At 36.3% G+C, this 18,653-nt stretch overlaps 1 protein-coding gene across 13 annotated transcripts in view; it reads left to right on the forward strand.

Moving 5' to 3' along the window:
* The window catches only part of LOC128157813 (inositol 1,4,5-trisphosphate receptor type 1-like), a 73,270-nt gene that overhangs the window by 16,538 nt on the left and 38,079 nt on the right, over positions 1 to 18,653 (forward strand). For all 13 annotated transcript variants that reach the window (XM_052820446.1, XM_052820443.1, XM_052820444.1 and 10 more), the window contains exons 5-14: positions 2,289 to 2,447; positions 3,240 to 3,338; positions 5,144 to 5,227; positions 5,416 to 5,562; positions 5,967 to 6,062; positions 6,287 to 6,444; positions 6,742 to 6,841; positions 7,054 to 7,214; positions 9,190 to 9,343; positions 9,511 to 9,663. In XM_052820446.1, coding sequence (XP_052676406.1) covers positions 2,289 to 2,447; positions 3,240 to 3,338; positions 5,144 to 5,227; positions 5,416 to 5,562; positions 5,967 to 6,062; positions 6,287 to 6,444; positions 6,742 to 6,841; positions 7,054 to 7,214; positions 9,190 to 9,343; positions 9,511 to 9,663 — 1,311 coding nt within the window. The remainder of the gene's footprint in view (positions 1 to 2,288; positions 2,448 to 3,239; positions 3,339 to 5,143; positions 5,228 to 5,415; positions 5,563 to 5,966; positions 6,063 to 6,286; positions 6,445 to 6,741; positions 6,842 to 7,053; positions 7,215 to 9,189; positions 9,344 to 9,510; positions 9,664 to 18,653) is intronic.

Below are 18,653 nucleotides of genomic sequence, written 5' to 3' on the forward strand. Positions count from 1 at the left end.
ATAGGTTTCAGATGCTGGATATGGTTAAGTTTTTTTGAACAGGTCACATGTTTAATAGATAATAGTACTATTTCAAACTTGCATAGTTGATTAAACTGTAATATGAATGAATCACAGAGGAAGCTTCAGATGCAGAGCTTGATCTCCATTATCAAGGATGCTAAAAAATATATCTTAGTTATTACAGGTCCTAACTTCACCAAACTTGAATGGATGGTGTGTCTTATGATACAGATGCACCTGACAGGCATGGATGTTGAATCTGAGCCATAGGTTGCGGATGCTGGAGCAGGTTAAGGTTTTAAATGCTAGTGCCCTCTGATGATGATATCTTAGGTATTACTGGTCTGAACTTCACCAAACTTGCATGGAGATGCGTCTTATGTATACTGATGCACCCGACAGGCTTGAATGCTGAATCTGAGCCATAGGTTTCGGATGCTGGATGAGGTTTAGTTTTTTGGAACAGGTCACATGTTTTATAGATGATAGCTTGCATAGTTGATTTAACTATATTATAAATGAAACGCAGAGGTTGCTTCAGATGCAGAGCCTGATCTCCATTACCAAGGATGCTAAAGAAATCTCCTTAGACCTACCTCACTCAAACCTGCTCGATAGATAGATGTGTTTGTTGATAAATGATATAACATGATTCCTATGATATAGAATTGTATGGTATGAAACAATATTGTTTAATATGATACAATATAATATCATATGTAATATTATAAAAAGTTATATGATATGATATGATATTGAATCAATTTTAAATATTTTATATTATGATATTGTATCATGATATCGTTATGTATAGTATTGTATATTATATTATCACATAATATTGTATCATTTGATATGATACAATGTTGTACATATCAAATTATATTGTATCATATGATACAATATCATATTATGTATAAAAAAACGATACAGTATCATACAATATCATACTATTTTATACAATATAATATCATATGTTTCAATGTTATGATGTATTATGTAATATGATATTGTACTATAATACTATATTGTTTTATATATTATGATATTGTATTATGTGATCAAATACAATAACGTATAACACAATACAATGTCATATCATACGTTACAATATCATATCTCATCATTGTTTATTATGGTATTTTATTGTGTTATATGATATATGTTATAAATATGATAGGATGCAATATTTAATTTTATATTATTGCATTGATTAACATATGAACATATGATTATCATACAATTTTTTAACAGATGATATACGATATTGTGTCAAAACAGAATCCATGAATATCCAAGATCATAAAGTATGATTTTCATTTAATATGATAAAGGTGGTTTCATAAAGGTGAAGTCTCATAAGGGTGATGTCTCGTCTCGGTGAGCTTTGTAATCTGTGATTACCTATGTTTTTCATGAATGAATTAATCCCTGACTTTTCAGCCAGTAAAGTAGTCTTAATAATTAAGGCATTGTGAACTTTACTGTACAAGTTGCAAATTGATTTTTACAATGGCTTTAAATATTCGTTGTAAATGCAAAAAAATGCAAGCTTAAGCCTTAAAGTTTGTACACAGTAAAAAATTTACTGAAATTTGACTGTAAATGTCACTATATGTTATGCTTGTAGAATAATATTAAAAGGCTTACAATCTTTGATCAGTTCGGTAAAATTATTAAATCAATATATATATATATATATTCTCAAAAAATTTACTCAAGTTAAAACAATTTCAGATACAATTTAATAAATGTATAATCTATAAGAATAAGTTTACAGTTACTGGGTGTGGCAAGTGTCACAAACACAGGTGTGATACTGATATAGTGAGTGTGATAAATGTCACAGGTAGCAGGTATATTAATACTGAGACAGCTAGGGTGTGCAAGTGTTGTAAGTCCATCCTGTCTTAGATAAAGGATGGGTAGTGACAAATACTAAGTGAAATGAAAGATTTCAAGTGTGGGTGCAGTGAAATGAATATCATTATTATCTTTTAAACATAATTATGTAGATTTTGTATTGTATGGAAACATCATTGTTCGTGTGGGACCAATGTTTGTGGCTTTTGTGGGTAATCCTTTCCCACAAATTTACATCCTTATGAACCTATATACAAGCATTTGTTCAGTATTTATTTACGAAATAGAACTTGCTACCAACAAAATTACATCCCAATGATTCAGGAAAATTTTGGCTACCCACGGCCATTGACCCCCACAAATTAAAATGATTCCACAGTATTTATGAATTGTAAATATATATCTTTGTTTTATTTTTCTAGTTATTGCATCTTAAGAGCAACAAGTACCTGACAGTGAACAAGCGACTGCCGGCCCTCCTAGAGAAGAATGCCATGAGGGTCACACTGGACGTGCCAGGGAACGAGGGTTCCTGGTTCTATATCGAGCCCTTCTACAAACTCAGACAGTCGGGGGACGCTGTAAGTATATACTTAATACATGGTTAAACATCGAGCCCTTCTACAAACTCAGACAGTCGGGGGAAGTAAGTATATACCTAATACAAGGTTCTATATCCAGCCCTTCTACAAACTCAGACAGTGGGGGGACGCTGTAAGTATATACCTAATACATGGTTTAAGGTCGAGCCCTTCTACAAATTTAGACAGTCAGTGTTCTATCTTTATATCTGGACCCCCGATGTTTATGCAACATAATAAATGCAGGTTCCATATGAAGAACTGAAAGGGCATACATCTGTTTTCTGCCATTCAACATGTTCAATACTAGTCCTCATCAGTAGTAAAGAAATAATTTATACATGGGCCTGTAGGTTTTCGCTGTCTGTTTGTACATAAAAGGTCAATAGAATTTCCTTTTTTGTCAAGTACATGTTGAAGGTGGTTCTGTAAAGTCAAGTCTCAACCAGGACTCAAACCCAGGTCCTCTGGTATTCCTTGCCAGCGGTCTAACCACTGAGCTACTGGGACCTGAAATATCATGCACTAAATGTCATGCACTGTAGTATCATCAGTGTTAGTGGGGGACCAATGTTTGTGGCTTTCGTGGGTAGCCCATGCACATGAATTTACATCCCCGTGAACATGTTTACGAGCATTTGCTTAGTATTCATTTACAAAATAGAACATGCTACCGACGAAATTACGTCCCCACGAACCAGAAAAATTTTGACTACCCACAAACATTGACCCCCATGAATAAAAATGATTTCACAGTACTTGTTAACCCATTTACACTCACTCTATTTACAGGTTGTGGTGGGAGACAAAGTGGTTCTGAAGCCTGTGAATGCTGACCAGCCCCTCCACGCCAGTAACTATGAGCTGCCCGATAAACAGGGCTGTAAGGAGGTGGGTATGCACTGACCAGTGTACCGACTCAGTGTAGTCTTGTACTGTCATCTCATATAGCTCCATTATACACCTAAAACACTATTAACAATTGGATTAAACACCTCAGATACTGTAGTCTGCCAAGTACAATTAAATTATATATATAGTATACAAATAACTTCAGATACTATTTCCTTTACAGTAGATTTGAATTATACACTTCAAATTCTGTCCTCTGTGAAGAGGCAGATACTGTCATCACTTCTGTAGTTCCTTGGTGACACTAACAGTTTCATGTTGCATGTACTAGTTTAGATTCCTTGTAACTGGTGATAGACAATACAATATAAATGGCATAAAGATAGCAGTACAAGACTCCCTTATCTCACTGATAATGATCTTTATTCCGACGACACAAATCCTACAATACCTGCTTGAAAATTCATACCCGAGTTTGCACAATACAGTTGATGGCCATTTATTTCAGGCAGTCTTCAACTCCTATCAACACATTATAAGTTGTCTGTTCTCCTGTTTAAAAAAAAGGAGATGTTTTACTTAATTATCATTATGTGCTTCGTGTGGAGCAGTTTTATTCGTACATGTCTTAACGATTAGTTTTTATTTTTTTTTAATTTACACATGCACAAAGCTATGTTGTTAAAATGATGTTTTTCTTTGATGTGTACTGTGTGTTGTTGTGATTCCAACCAGGTACAGAAGACATTAAACTTGTCATGTTCTGCTTTGATTGATTAGCACATTCCGTAAGAATTAGATTACAAGTGATAAGATTGATGTTTTTTTCTGTGTTTCCAATGTTAGGTGAATGCTATCCTCGAGGGATTGAATCCAGAGGCCAGAGAAAGAGCGGTGCCCTAGTTATAGATATTTTACAGTTATCTCCCTTGCTGGCGGGGCTTCTCTCTTTCCTCTGTAGTTCTGTCTGAACATGATTTATTTTCTTGTCAATTACTCTATTTAAAATTTCTTAAAATATGCCATCGAAATTATTTTTTCAAGTAGAATTTCAAATTTTATCGGATGCATTTCATTTGATGATCTATGCAAGAATCACAGAAAATGTATTTGAGAAGCTATTCTTTTTACTACCCCTGTCTCCCCTCTAATTGACACCTTCAGGAGTAATATCTTCTATGCTTGTGGAAAAGAAAGAAAACTCCATGTAATGTAGAATGCAGTGTAACAAAACAATATAATTCAATAACTGAACGTGTAGGTGATACTGGTATATTGTAAAGATTGATCAATGCAAGTGTCAGGAGATAAAAATGAAATTTGATGTTTTAAGCCTTTGTGATATGTAGAAATTCTAGGTTTTGTGTCTGGTTTGAACTAAGTTTCTTTAGGCAGGGGTAGTAACAGAGTAAGTGAAGAATTTTTATGCAAATTCCCATTATGTTTATTACTTTTTGTTTAAGAGCATTTTCCCTTTTGCTTTACATGTTGTGGAATGGGGAATATACATGGATATATATTTTTTTCAAGCATCATGCAATTTTTGTTTACAAATCGTATAGCCTTGATACACAGATAACCATTTATCATAACCCAAACTTGTGCAATTTAATTTTTGTTAGCATTAGACATTGAATAAGAACAATGATGATTGTGTTTATTTAACAGTGTTAAATCTAAAGATATAGATTCATGTTTTGTGTTAATTACTTACCATTACTGAAAATATAAGAAGAGCAATGTAACATGGACATGTCTAGTACTTTTAAGTCTCGAAGCATGTCACATTTTTTTGGTATGATTTATTTGTGGAGTAGTTTTCAGTAATTAGTTATATATTGTAGGTGAACTCTGTAAACTGCTCTACCTGCTGGAAGATGACCTTATTTCTGGACTACAAAGAAAACATGGAGGATGTTCTGAAAGGAGTAAGGACTTTAGGTTTTTTGAACAGATTGAAATAAAATCCATCCTATATCACTTTTGCATAATGAAATTAAAAACTAATTTATTTTCTTCTCTTAAATTTTAATCAAAGTGCATAACTCCAGTTTAATACAAGGACGTGAATAAAAAAACTTGAGCTATAGTGAGTGAAATTGTTTTCGTTTTGTAGGGGGATGTAGTGAGACTGTTCCACGCTGAGGAACAGATGTTTCTGACGGGCGACGAGTACAAGAAGCAGCAGTATGTATTCCTGAGGGCCACCGCCAGAACCACCGCAACCACCGCCACCAGCTCTAAAGCTCTGTGGGAGGTAGAGGTAGGTCCAAAAGTGTTCTCCTGAGAATGGAGTAGAGGGAGATCTCAAAAGTAGTCATCAGGGAACAGGTAGAGGGAGGTCCAAAAGTAGTCCCCTGAGAACGGATAGAGGGAGGTCCAAAAGTAGTCCCTGAGAACAAGTCGTAAGAGGTCCAAAAGTATTAAAAAAGTTTTAATCTGAGCACTAGTAGAGGTACATGTAGGTTCAAAAGTATTAACTACGGTATCAGACATGTTCTGGTCGGTCCAGAAGCATTTACTGGTAAAGGTGAAATAATAGGATATGACTATGAAACATTACAAAGTAAGTTCATGTGAAGTTTACCAATTCAATTTTGATGCTCCAATTTTAATTGTGACAGATTTTTGTTTATCATCCTGCATATTTTGTGTTTTGTTTGATAGGTCGTGCAGCATGACCCTTGTAGGGGTGGGGCGGGGCAATGGATGAGTTTGTTCAGGTTCAAACACCTGGCCACAGGACAATACCTAGCTGCAGAGGTGAGAAGCAACTCCATCTTGTTGAGTTTTTAAAAGCACATTTGAACAATATTGGAAAGAATTCTACTTCGTACATAATACATGCAAATGCAGATTCAATGAGAAAAAAATGGAGCTCAAATCATAACAAAACTTAACTGACGAAGGCACATACGATATTATTTGAAATGTTAATGTGCAAGAATTTCAATATGAAAAAAAAAAACCCGGACATCTCTGTTTAGGTTGATAAGGACCCTACAGTGGACCCCATGAGGAGTAAGTTACGGGGTACAGCCACTAACCCTGTCTTCACCCTGGTGTCTGTTCCCCACGGTCATGATGTGGCCACCATCTTTGAACTAGATCCAACATCACTCACAAGAGACACCTATGTACCAAGGTAAAATGGAGAGGGAAAGTCAGTAATGCCTCCAATAACATCATTATATTTACTAATTTGCAAACCAATTTTAAAGAAATGAAAATTACTGGTATATCTAGGATATGTAGGATATACCAGACTGAATGTGAAATCTATTTAGTAGAACATGATCTTTGTTATAGTCAGAATATAAAGGGATTGTGATTTGAATGGATAAAGATGTACAGTGTAGCTAAAATTTCATTTAATGACTGGCAAGTATTTTTGTAATGTGTAGTGCTTTTACTACAATATGACCCAAATGAAATGTTTCAGGAGTTCCTATGTGCGTCTCCATCACCTGTGTACAAACACCTGGGTACACTCCACAGGTATATCTATAGACAAGGAGGAGGATAAACCAATCAGAAAAAAGGTCAGTATGACAGTGACCAATCAGGCGTAACAAGCTATTAATGTGAAATGTTCAGAAGTCTTTATTGAACCAGCATAGAATTAGTTCAAATTATTGAACATCAACTGTGATATAAATATAGTAGACCTGTTTCATGTGCTTGTAAGCTTTAGAAAAGGAAAAAGAATTGGAAAATGCTACATAAGGCATCAACAATCAGTGTTTTGTTGTAGGTTGGGTGTGCCTCAATCAAAGAGGATCGGGAGGCATTTGCTGTCGTACCCGTATCTCCACAGGAAGTCAGAGATCTGGATTTTGCCAATGATGCGAGCAAAGTTCTGTCGGACATTGCCAGCAAGCTGGAGAAAGCTTCCATCACCCAAAATGAAAAGAAGTACCTAGTTTATTATGAACTGATTTTAAAAGCATTAGGAAATTTCTTATCATTGTTTCAGCCTCTCTATTCACATTTTTGTTGTAGCTTTTTTGTGTTTTAAAGAAAGCTTGATGTACCGTATTTTTCGGGGCATATGTCGATGTGGGGCATAGGCCGAATTGCTAATTTTTAGACAAAATTCAAGAAATCCTTAGACTAGCCTAATTGGGGGATAAGCCAATTTTCAATCGATGATTACTATAGTGAAAGTATGACCGATGGTTAAGAAAGTCACCATATTAAGTATATACTTTCAGAATATCGATGTAGAAAGTCAAAAGAGTAATCAAAGTTATTAAATTTGCTTAACATATATATTTCAAGCAATTTTTTAAAATTAATCTGTGTTTTGTGGCTGTTTGGTCTCTTCCGTATTCGTCGGTGTATCGTTGTGTATCGTAATTTTACATAGTGTAAATTTAATTTCAACACCAACCTCCGTGGTTCTGTCTGGTAGAACTAAGTATAATATTTTACCAAACCTTTTATATTTTATTAATACCTTATTGCTAAATCTCATTTAATCAAGTTATACTTTGAAAGCTACTTGTAAATACGGGGTATGGCGTCCATTAGCTCAACACGTGGTTTCATATTCAAATAGAGTTATCCCCCGTAATCGCTATGAATGAGAAAACGAAATACCAAACATTTGTGTTCTTTCCATTAATTAATTAAATAGTGACTTGTCATTATGCAGAGAAGTTGTAATGTTAAAAACACAGTTAATGCAATGAAGCGTAACGGTGTTCACTAGGCTACGTGCCCCCAGGCTGTGTTTTAGTCACGGGTTTCACACCTTTGTATATACACACGACACCAGAATACCGTTATTTCATCCAACAGAAAATTAATTGTAAAAACACATAGCATTTGATTTATTCTACACCCAAGACCAGTGATTCCTACGAACGCAGACATGAAGAATTCACCAAAATTCCGTCATTATGATATTACATTCTACTCGGTTTTGTTTTCTTTTTTACTACGCAAAAATAGTTTCCAGGGTTCATACATGAACGTGCCGGAAAAAAATTCTTTTGATTGGGATTGTAAAGAAATACCTTGTACAGTACTGTACATTTTATTACTCACGATGTCATTACAAAAATTATCAACGGGACAACTATCGAACAATAGTTTAAACGGATGAAAAAAAACCAACCCTCATAATAAATTGCTACAACAGTACAACGGATAAAAACAGTGGATTTTATATTTTACTGTTAAATTTTTTTAACTTTGAGTCTAAGAATAGCCGATCCCGGGGGATAGGCCAGGGCTCGCTCATCGGAGGAAAAAAATACCGGCCTATGCCCCGAAAAAAACGGTACTTGAAGAACTGATATAAAATGAAATGTAGATTTATTTCATATCCAATCATTAAATTTAATACATGCTGTAACTGTAAAAGTGGCTAGTCACTACCTTATACCTTGATTAGTTATTATACCCCTGCTTCGAAGGAGGTATACTGTTTTACCCTTATCTGTCTGTCTGTCTGTCCGTCTGTCTGTCTGTCAGTCTGTAACAAAAATTTCTGTCACATTTTTCTCATCAACTATTTATTGCAGATGCTTGAAATGTTAACACACTATTTGTTTAGGCATGCCATATCGTAGAATATATTTTTGTACCAATCGGATGTCAACTTTCTGTTAAATGACAACTTTGGTTATTTTTAGCCTAAATTTTCAAACAAATTTCTGTCAAAGATTTCTCAGCAAATATTTATCGCAGATGCTTGAAATTTTAACACAGTATTTGTTTAGGCATGCCATAATGTTGGAGCTATTTTTGTACCAATCGGATGCCAACTTTTTATTAAATGTTGACTTTTCTTATTTTGCATATTCACATCAGAGCGGGTGTATCACTAGTGAGCATTGGCTCACAGATATCTTGTTTACCGGTATATTTGACCTACTTTTAGGTTTGTGACCCAGCTGCTCTCCAGTCTGATTTACTTCGTTACAATGCAAGAGTCCCACAATTCTACAGGCGACCCTCTCAAAGTAGAAATGACCAAGTCCAAAGACTGTAGAGAGAGACAGAAACTGCTCAGAGAACAGAATATCCTCAAACAGGTGAAAATTTCAACTAAAGCTAAAAGAGTTATCAGATGTTGCAAATTAAAAATCTGACAGAAAAGTCAAGTCAGCAAAGAAAGATGTTTTAGATTTTAAATGAAGCTTTATTATGATATACGTTTATTTATTTTTGTTTATCGATCTGAGCTGATTTGTGCTTTCAGGTGTTTCAAATTCTGAAGGCCCCCTTCAATGGGAAGAACCCCATTGTGGAGATGGAGGAACTGGCTCATCAGAGACACCAACCGTTCAGACAGATCTGTAAGCTGTGCTACCATATCCTGAGACTGGCCCAGCAGGATTACCGAAAGAACCAGGTAAAGTCTGTTCTGGATAAGACTACATTCGACCAAGCTTTGGGGTCAAGAAACTGAAACACTCAAGCTCTTTTATTTGATACCTTAGTTTCTCTTTTCCACCAGGAATTGCTTTTGTGAAAGTGAGACTGCGATCAAAAGTGATCTCCTCTATGTTTTATGTCCCTCAGGTCGAGAACTAGGTAGTCTTACTTGTACCGGCATGTTTCAGGGTATTGGTTCTTTTTTGTATGAATAAAATTAAATTTTCAGTAGATGCTGTCCTTCTCGTTTAAAAAGCAAAATGAAGTTGTTTTGATCTCAAAGACTTCTTCAGTGTTTCAACAGTGTTTTATGAAAAAATTGGCTGAGAAAGTTATCCAAAAAATTAAGACAATTGCATTTTTATTTCATTGATTATTTTATTATATATCATTATGATATGATGACAATATTTGATATGCATAATAAATAGAGATGATGAATTTTACAATGCCATGATCTGATAAATAATATGAATTATGTACAATGATGTTGACAATGATGATATGATATGATGATTCAAAAGCTGAACCAGATAATCATGATAAAAGTATGATAATAAATAAGTATGACTGATTACAATGCAATATAAATAGGTATGAATTATGTACAATGTTTTGAAAGACTCATGGGTATTTACAATGAGACATGAACAATTCAAAGAAAATTCAAGATATCACAGAGCTTTGTCGGTCCATTTTGTTGATTCACATCCTGTTGAGACAGTCCAGGGCATCATCCAGTTGTCTCCTCTTGGACATCCTCAGGAACTCGCGACTTTTGCTGACCATCTCCACGTGCTGGCTGTACTCGGGGAACTTGTTGATGAAGTAGTTGGGGATCTGGCGCCGGGTGTTGTTGGCTCGACTTCTCTTGTTGGCCAGCCACCGCTTGACTTGTTGAATAGATAGTCCTGTCTGTTGTGCCAGCTCCTCTCTCTGTTGGTCTGTGGGGTAGGGATGGGTGATGTTGTCCTTGTACCACTGATTGAGGAAGTCTCTTGACTCGGGAGCCATGGGCTGGAAAGCAGGAATCTCCTTCTTCTTGATGTGCTTGAACTTGATTGGATGCTGGTTGCCGGTGATGGACAGAGTGTTGAAGCATCGGACTCTCTTGTTGGCCATCCACTTCTTGACCTGTTTGCGGCTCAGTCCCGAGAGTGTGACCAGCTCCTGGACTTCTTGGTCTGTGGGGTAGGGGTAGTTGATGTGACTCTGATACCAGTTGTTCAGAGCTTGGGAAGGGTCCTGGGATATGGAGTCTGTCCTGGTTCTCTTGCTCTCTTGGTCTTCCTCCTCTTCTCTCTTTCTCTTGTGGGGATTAATTGAGTTGACTTCCTCAGGTGATGTTGATGTCAGGATCTCATCTGCTCTGGTGGGACTGTAGTCACTGAGGCTGGAATGAGATGAACTGGTGGAATTGAAGACAGCTTCATGACGGGTGGTATCAAACTGGTGGAGCACTTGATTGGTGGGCAGCATAGGAGGAGAGCTGACTCTGTTGTGGATGCTGTGATTGCTGACAGATGAAGTATCACTGAGGAGAGGAGCAATGTCTTCTTCTGTTATACCACACAAGTCACTGGCCTGCTGAAGCAGATCCACACCACTGTCCACCTGGAATGATAAGCTAGTGTCTGTGTAGATTCCTGAATCCACTTCCAGGGTAGAAGATGGGCTTTTTCCATTGGAGCTGATGGGGGATACAGTAGGTGAACTCTGTTCTTGACTTGAAGCACTGATGTGTTTTGAGTCAGGTGTGGTGGAGAGGAACAAAGCACGTCTGCTGCGTGAGGGAAGTGATGAGGAAGATGATCTGGATGATGAAGACTTGGATGATGGTGAAGTGGATTCCCTATTCTTTCCAGGAAGATGCTCATCACAGGATCCTGAGGAAACAGAGTTAGAGATCTGTTGGACTGCTGAACTGTTGTGAAAGCTGTTGGAGGGAGGGATTGAATCTTGGAGTCTGTTAGAGCAATATCTGATGTCTGTTGTTGGTTGTGTTCTGTGGATCTTGAGACTCTGCTGACAAGACACACTGTAGCCACTGTAGTCCTGTGTGACAGTCTGGATCAGTGTAGAGGGCAGGTTGAAGTTCTGGCACTCCTCAGCAAGAATCTGGTGTAGCTGGTTGAACATGGGGTTTGTTGGCATCTGGTTGAAGAAGTCAAAGGAAGATGGAACTCTGGTGGCAAACTGGCTGCTGTGTTGATGGAGTGCTGTTGATGACTGGTTCTTCTGATGAAAGGTGATGGCAGGAGGAGAAAAGATCTCTCTGGAAGACAACTGTGGGAGAGGATGGAAGTTCTGCCTGGAGCACTGTGACATGACTTTAGGGTGGGCACTGTATCTGTGAGAGGTAGTCCACTGCTGTTGTGCACACTTCTGGCCTGAGCTGTAGAAGTGGTGTGTCTGGGGGATGCACATATAGCTGTGATGAGGAAACTGGCCCTCCATAGCTGCTGATGACTTAATCACTGATATCTAGCAACACTATAAAACGTACTTGGTTTGAAATCAAACTAATATTCAAATTCACACAGTGAACAGTCACTACACTTACTGAATATTCTTTAGATTTATGATTGCTTTGTTTGATTGCTGTGTGAGATTTGGAGATGTGATGCTGATGACTGACTTGGCCAGGTTTTATATAGTTTTGTGGGATAGAGGGTTCAGATTTAGAGTGAGGGATCTCCCCATTACTTGAGAGCCTCTGTCTCATGTCATCCTCTCTCTGTCTCAACTTTTCTGAGTATGTAATTGTACAGTCTGCAGTTGTTTGCATTGTCTTGTATATTCTTGTATCAATGCATTAAGGATATTAAAACCATTTTAATGCATTAGCATTAATTATAGTTTGGCAAACATTTAAAATTACAACACTTTAGGTCTCCAAATGATAATTGCTTAATTGATGTGCCCTGAGTAATTATGGAGGAATTTATTCTTGATCGTCTTCAAAATGTTACAATTATTGGTGAACCCAATTATTTATGCAGGAAATTAACTACTGGTGATTATTGGTTTAATTAATTACAGATTAAAGATAGATGTACATGTATTTTAAAAGCATTTTGATTTACTTGACATTTGAAACCTTTCCAGGTTGATATGAACAGTATACACTATTGCTTTTTGTATGTTATTGTTTGTACCGGGTATTGTTAACATACTTGCCAACCTCCAACATGTGAAAATCTGGTCATGACCAGATATGGAAAGTAAAAAATCTGGTCATAGCGCGCAACGACATTCACGACATATTTACCATGCATTTCATAGGTATATACAATAGAAATATGTGTTAAAACTTATGTGTAATACTGTATTGCAAAGAAGCATTTTAACTAACAGCTAGTTGCTGATTTTGAATTTTGTAAAGTGATCTGACACAGAAAATGGTAGGTTGTGTTTAGCTAAAAAAAATGCAAAAAGAGTTTCTGCTTCATTAACCTTGCTTTTGAACTCTGTAAATGATGGCATGAAAGTTGTAAGTGACTTGGAAGACTTTTGTCAGTTTGTGTATTAAAAAGCATTCTATACATGACTTAACGTTTTTGAATGTTTAGTCAGATCATTTTGGGCACAAAATCCAATCTTCAAATGTGCGTTACATAGAACACAAAAGCCTCGTTTTGTACTCGATTACTTTGTTTCATTTTCCCAGATATGTTGAAAGGTTTCTTTTTGTTGGTTTTGATTCCGCTGGCCCCGATGAAGACCTTTTCTTATTGGAAGCCATTACACTTACCGATTTAAACATTCGCTTAGTCAAAACAACTCACGATAATAATTACACTTAATGTGTCTGTTATAGCCATCGGCATTGTTTACGCGTTACGTAATTCCAAACTCAGCTTGGGTTCATAACTGGAAGTCAGACGCGCAACGTAATTTACGAACCAAATCCGAAAATAGGGAGATTTTCGGGTTGTTCGACAAAAATCGGGTGAAAAGCATGACCCGCCGGGTCATAAAAAATAATCGGGAGAAGGGTTGAAAAATCGGGTGTGACCCGACGAAATCGGGTCAGTTGGCAAGTATGATTGTTAATGAAATACGTATGAATGAAAATGGAGAAACATATTAAAAACCTGACTTTTAGACAGAACTTTTAGACAGAAAAAATAGGTCTTATTATGATATCAAATTTATTTAACCGTAATAATTTTTATAAAGCTCGATTATAAAAAATAATTATGAAATATAAAAATGGAGAAATCTGTCAACCTTTTCATTATTGGTTCAATAATTATATGTACTTTATAGTCTTTTAGGAGAATTGAGATTTATTTAAGAAATAAAGTACGAGTTTTCCTGAATGTTGCAGAATAGCCTCCGAGGTCGAGAAATGTTGTTTTGAAATATAAAAGCCGAGGCTTTTATATTTCAAACAACATTTCGAGACGAAGGACCAACCAATATAAAAAGTAAATAATGCATTATTTAACAAAATTATAAAGTCGTAAGATATAATCGTTACATAGTCATATAGTGACCAGGTAAGATTTTGACTTTTGATAATTGATGAAAAAAATACCAACTGTTGAACTTTTTGCAGAATATTGCATATCGTACGGTGCCCCTATTGTACGGATAACTCCTACAGTTTCCAAGATAGGAAATTGTTATTTTGCAGATCAATTGGACATATACTTTTTATACACCGTTTTATTTTTGCTCCTTTTGCCCTCATCAGCGGGCAAATTTAAGACTTGATGAATTACCATGTCTCATATTGCTTCTCTTTAAACTCAACTTTGTCTGGACGTACCAGGACTTGGCAAAATCTTTTGCAAGTGGAGGAGGGCAGAAATAACACAGGGCAAAAATTACCCTGCATGTATGTAAGGTTTATCAGAGATGTGCATATTACTTGGATTTTTGATAATTTTTAGAGAATTCAGGATTGACAAATGGATTATGGATATACTGTTCTCACAATAAAACCCTATTTTCCAGTAATATTGACAGCTTTTCTCTTGTTAAAAATGTGATGTGTAAAGAATTATCTTAGGTTTCATTAGTAGATAGATTTAATGTTGAAATATGTTTACTTCATACAGTCCTATGTGAAGAAATTAGTTGAGGTTTCAATGATAGTTAAATAAAACTCTGGATTTGAACTTTTATTATGCCAACACACATAATCAGAGTAGGCAGCAGACATTGCCTATGAAAGCATTCTTGATCAAGATCAAACTCTGCAATTGTTTGCACCTTTTTCGATGTGTCAGCACAATTCACAGTGAAATGAGATTGTCTATGACTTTAACATCAATACACAGGTGTACAAGAAGGATAGTCAGCAAACAATATTTAGTGTGTTGAAATTGAGACCAAAAAGTTTAAACTGGATCATGTAGACTGTAATAGGGTTTAGAAATATAGAAATTATATCGTACAAACAGCTGATTATATTATACAACAACAGTAGCTTGTTTGAAAAGCATGCTGTATTGTACCACCACAACATGACATGCATGCAAAGTCTATTATTCCGCTTGACATTGCTTGTAGATTTTTATACATGTAATAGTGAGTGTATGAAGGCTCAGTACTGCCACGCTCCTACTAGCACTACCTAGTGGGTTAACCCTCTAACTCAGTCGGTAGAGCGTTGGTTTTTAAACTGAAGGGTCCCGAGTTTGAGCCTAGTTGTGGGTCCCGAGTTCGAGCCTATAGCTGTGGTCATTCCTCCTCTTCTATTACATCAAAATAAACATCATATTTTAAATAATGTTCCATATTCTGATTTTGTTGTAAAAAATTGAATTGTTAGGAGTAGATTTCCACCTAATAAATAATATGGACAGTTTAAGGTTTTAAATAATTATAAAACGGCTTCACCGTTTATAGAGCATAAACTGACCCACATTTTGTTATATCGTATAAAATGGTAAAAAATAAAATTCATTCCTTAAAACTTTGTTTGACCCTGAAAATCGCCATTCAAATATTTTACAGAAATGCCAATTTCCTAATCATAATTTTAGTACAATTCCGATGGCAAACATAATCATCTGGACTCTTTAGAATGAAAAAAAATATTCTTTTTATTAAGGTGGCTCTATACACCACTTTTTGATGACGCAGTACGCAAAAAAGTAAATCTGGAAACATGCATTTCCGGTACTGGCTTATTTTAACTGAGGTGAATTGTATGGGAACCGCTTTTTTGAAAAATATGTTAAATGGATAGATTAAATTTGATAATTGGAAAATTCATTACTTACAAGTAATGTGGTATGTGACACCTTCACGTTGTGTGGTATTATTTATCGAAATAAACAGTAAAATCAAGTATAAATTTTTAAAGAGTTTCTTTAGCATCATCGATATGTTACACTGTAGCGCAGTGGGTGAGTGGGTTCACTACCAACCAATAGGTCATGAGTTCGATTCCCGTTGAGAACAATAAGTTTTTTAACTTTCCAAAAATTTCTAAAACGTATTTTTGGTTGAATACCGTGAAAATTCTAAACAGGTGAACATATTTCAATTATAATATACTTTAATGCACATTAATATCGACACCTAACTGGGATGAGAGGGTTGCTTTGAATTTCTCTCAGGTTGGGATACATATATCCTATTAGCCTAGTCAATGTTCCCCTTTATTTATTTGACTTCGTTTTGCATTAAAGCGAATAAATTCACTTATACAGGGCAAAGTCTATAATGAAATATGTATGTATTTATCATTCCAACATTATATCTAGGAAATTTTCTTCAACTTAGAAATGAAAAGTCCCCAAGGTGTTTGGGCCTTGGGACTTAGGAACGATAACCCTTACACGAGGAACTTTCATACCAAATAAAATTTAAAATATTTTTTGTGTTTAGTTGCATTGGTTTTCATTCAATTTTTTATGTCACATATATTAAAATACATTTTTTTATAACATCAAGCAACTTTTTCAGATGATTTGTCAACAGAGTAAGAAAATATGAAAAATTATGTTTTGGGGAAATACTAAAAAAAATTGCAATAATAACATTTTTGAATGTTAAGAAGTGATATATTTTTTTTATGTGTCCGAAGGAAATATCCATCATATGACAAAATAATTTCTCTCAATTTGTTGATAGCTGTCTTTTAAAAAAATATTTTACAAAAACACGAAAAAACATTAAATTTTTTTTAAAAAATACCTATAGTATCCCTATCGTCATTTTAATATTTGAAAAGTATATGTTTTGTGGTCTTCTATTGAAAATTGGAATAAACTGTGGGTGTATAGAGCCACCTTAAATTTACTACCCGGTATTTAAAATATAAAGAACAGACAACATAAGCAGGTTGAAGTTTATCAGACTGAGGATGGTAGAACTTTGAAAATTTTCTTTGCAGATTGAAATAAAAAGGAAAGCAAAATAAGAACACAAATTGTGTTTGATTGATTATTTTATTCATGTTTACGATATAATCACATTAAATAAATATTAACAATGATATGGTATACACAATGAGAGATATGCATAGTATATATTAATATGGTATGATTTTATAAATAGGTATGAATTTTGTACAATGCTTTAGATAATAAATACTAATGAGTATATACAATGATACAATAGATGAACCAGTTGACAATGATGATACATAATAAATAGGTATGATTAATTACAATGCATATATTAAATAGGTATGAATTATGTACAATGCAATCAATGATGCACAAGTATTTGTAAAGAGAAAAAGGCAGTTAAAGAAAATTCAAAATATCACAGAGCTTTGTATGTCCATCCTGTTTATTCACATCCTGTTGAGACAGTCCAGGGCATCATCCAGTTGTCTCCTCTTGGACATCCTCAGGAACTCGCGACTTTTGCTGACCATCTCCACGTGCTGGCTGTACTCGGGGAACTTGTTGATGAAGTAGTTGGGGATCTGGCGCCGGGTGTTGTTGGCTCGACTTCTCTTGTTGGCCAGCCACCGCTTGACTTGTTGGGTGGATAGTCCTGTCTGTTGTGCCAGCTCCTCTCTCTGTTGGTCTGTGGGGTAGGGATGGGTGATGTTGTCCTTGTACCACTGATTGAGGAAGTCTCTTGACTCGGGAGCCATCGGCTGGAAAGCAGGAATCTCCTTCTTCGTGATGTGCTTGAACTTGATTGGATGCTGGTTGCCGGTGATGGACAGAGTGTTGAAGCATCGGACTCTCTTGTTGGCCATCCACTTCTTGACCTGTTTGCGGCTCAGTCCCGAGAGAGTGACCAGCTCCTGAACTTCTTGATCTGTAGGGTAGGGGTAGTTGATGTGACTCTGATACCAGTTGTTCAGAGCTTGGGAAGGGTCCTTGGATATGGAGTCTGTCCTGGTTCTCTTGCTCTCTTGGTCTTCCTCCTCTTCTCTCTTTCTCTTGAGGGGATTACTTGAGTTGACTTCCTCAGATGATGTTGATGTCAGGATCTCATCTCCTCTGGTGGGACTGTAGTCACTGAGGCTGGAATGAGATGAACTGGTGGAATTGAAGACAGCTTCATGGCGGGTGGTATCAAACTGGTGGAGCACTTGATTGGTGGGCAGCATGGGAGGAGAGCTGACTCTGTTGTGGATGCTGTGATTGCTGACGGATGAAGTATCACTGAGGAGAGGAGCAACGTCTTCTTCTGTTATACCACACAAGTCACTGGCCTGCTGAAGCAGATCCACACCACTGTCCACCTGGAATGATAAGCTAGTGTCTGTGTAGATTCCTGAATCCACTTCCAGGGCAGAAGATGGGCTGTTTCCACTAGAGCTGATGGGAGAAAGGGAAGGTGAAGTCTTCTCTGTATTTGAAGCACTGATGTGTTTTGAGTCAGGTGTGGTGGAGAGGAACAAAGCACGTCTGCTGCGTGAGGGAAGTGATGAGGAAGATGATCTGGATGATGAAGATTTGGATGATGATGAAGTGGATTTCCTATTCTTTCCAGGAAGATGCTCACCTGAGGAAACAGAGTTGGAGATCTGTTGGACTG

Source organism: Crassostrea angulata, chromosome 8 (assembly GCF_025612915.1).
Source record: "Crassostrea angulata isolate pt1a10 chromosome 8, ASM2561291v2, whole genome shotgun sequence".
NCBI lineage: Eukaryota > Metazoa > Mollusca > Bivalvia > Ostreida > Ostreidae > Magallana > Magallana angulata.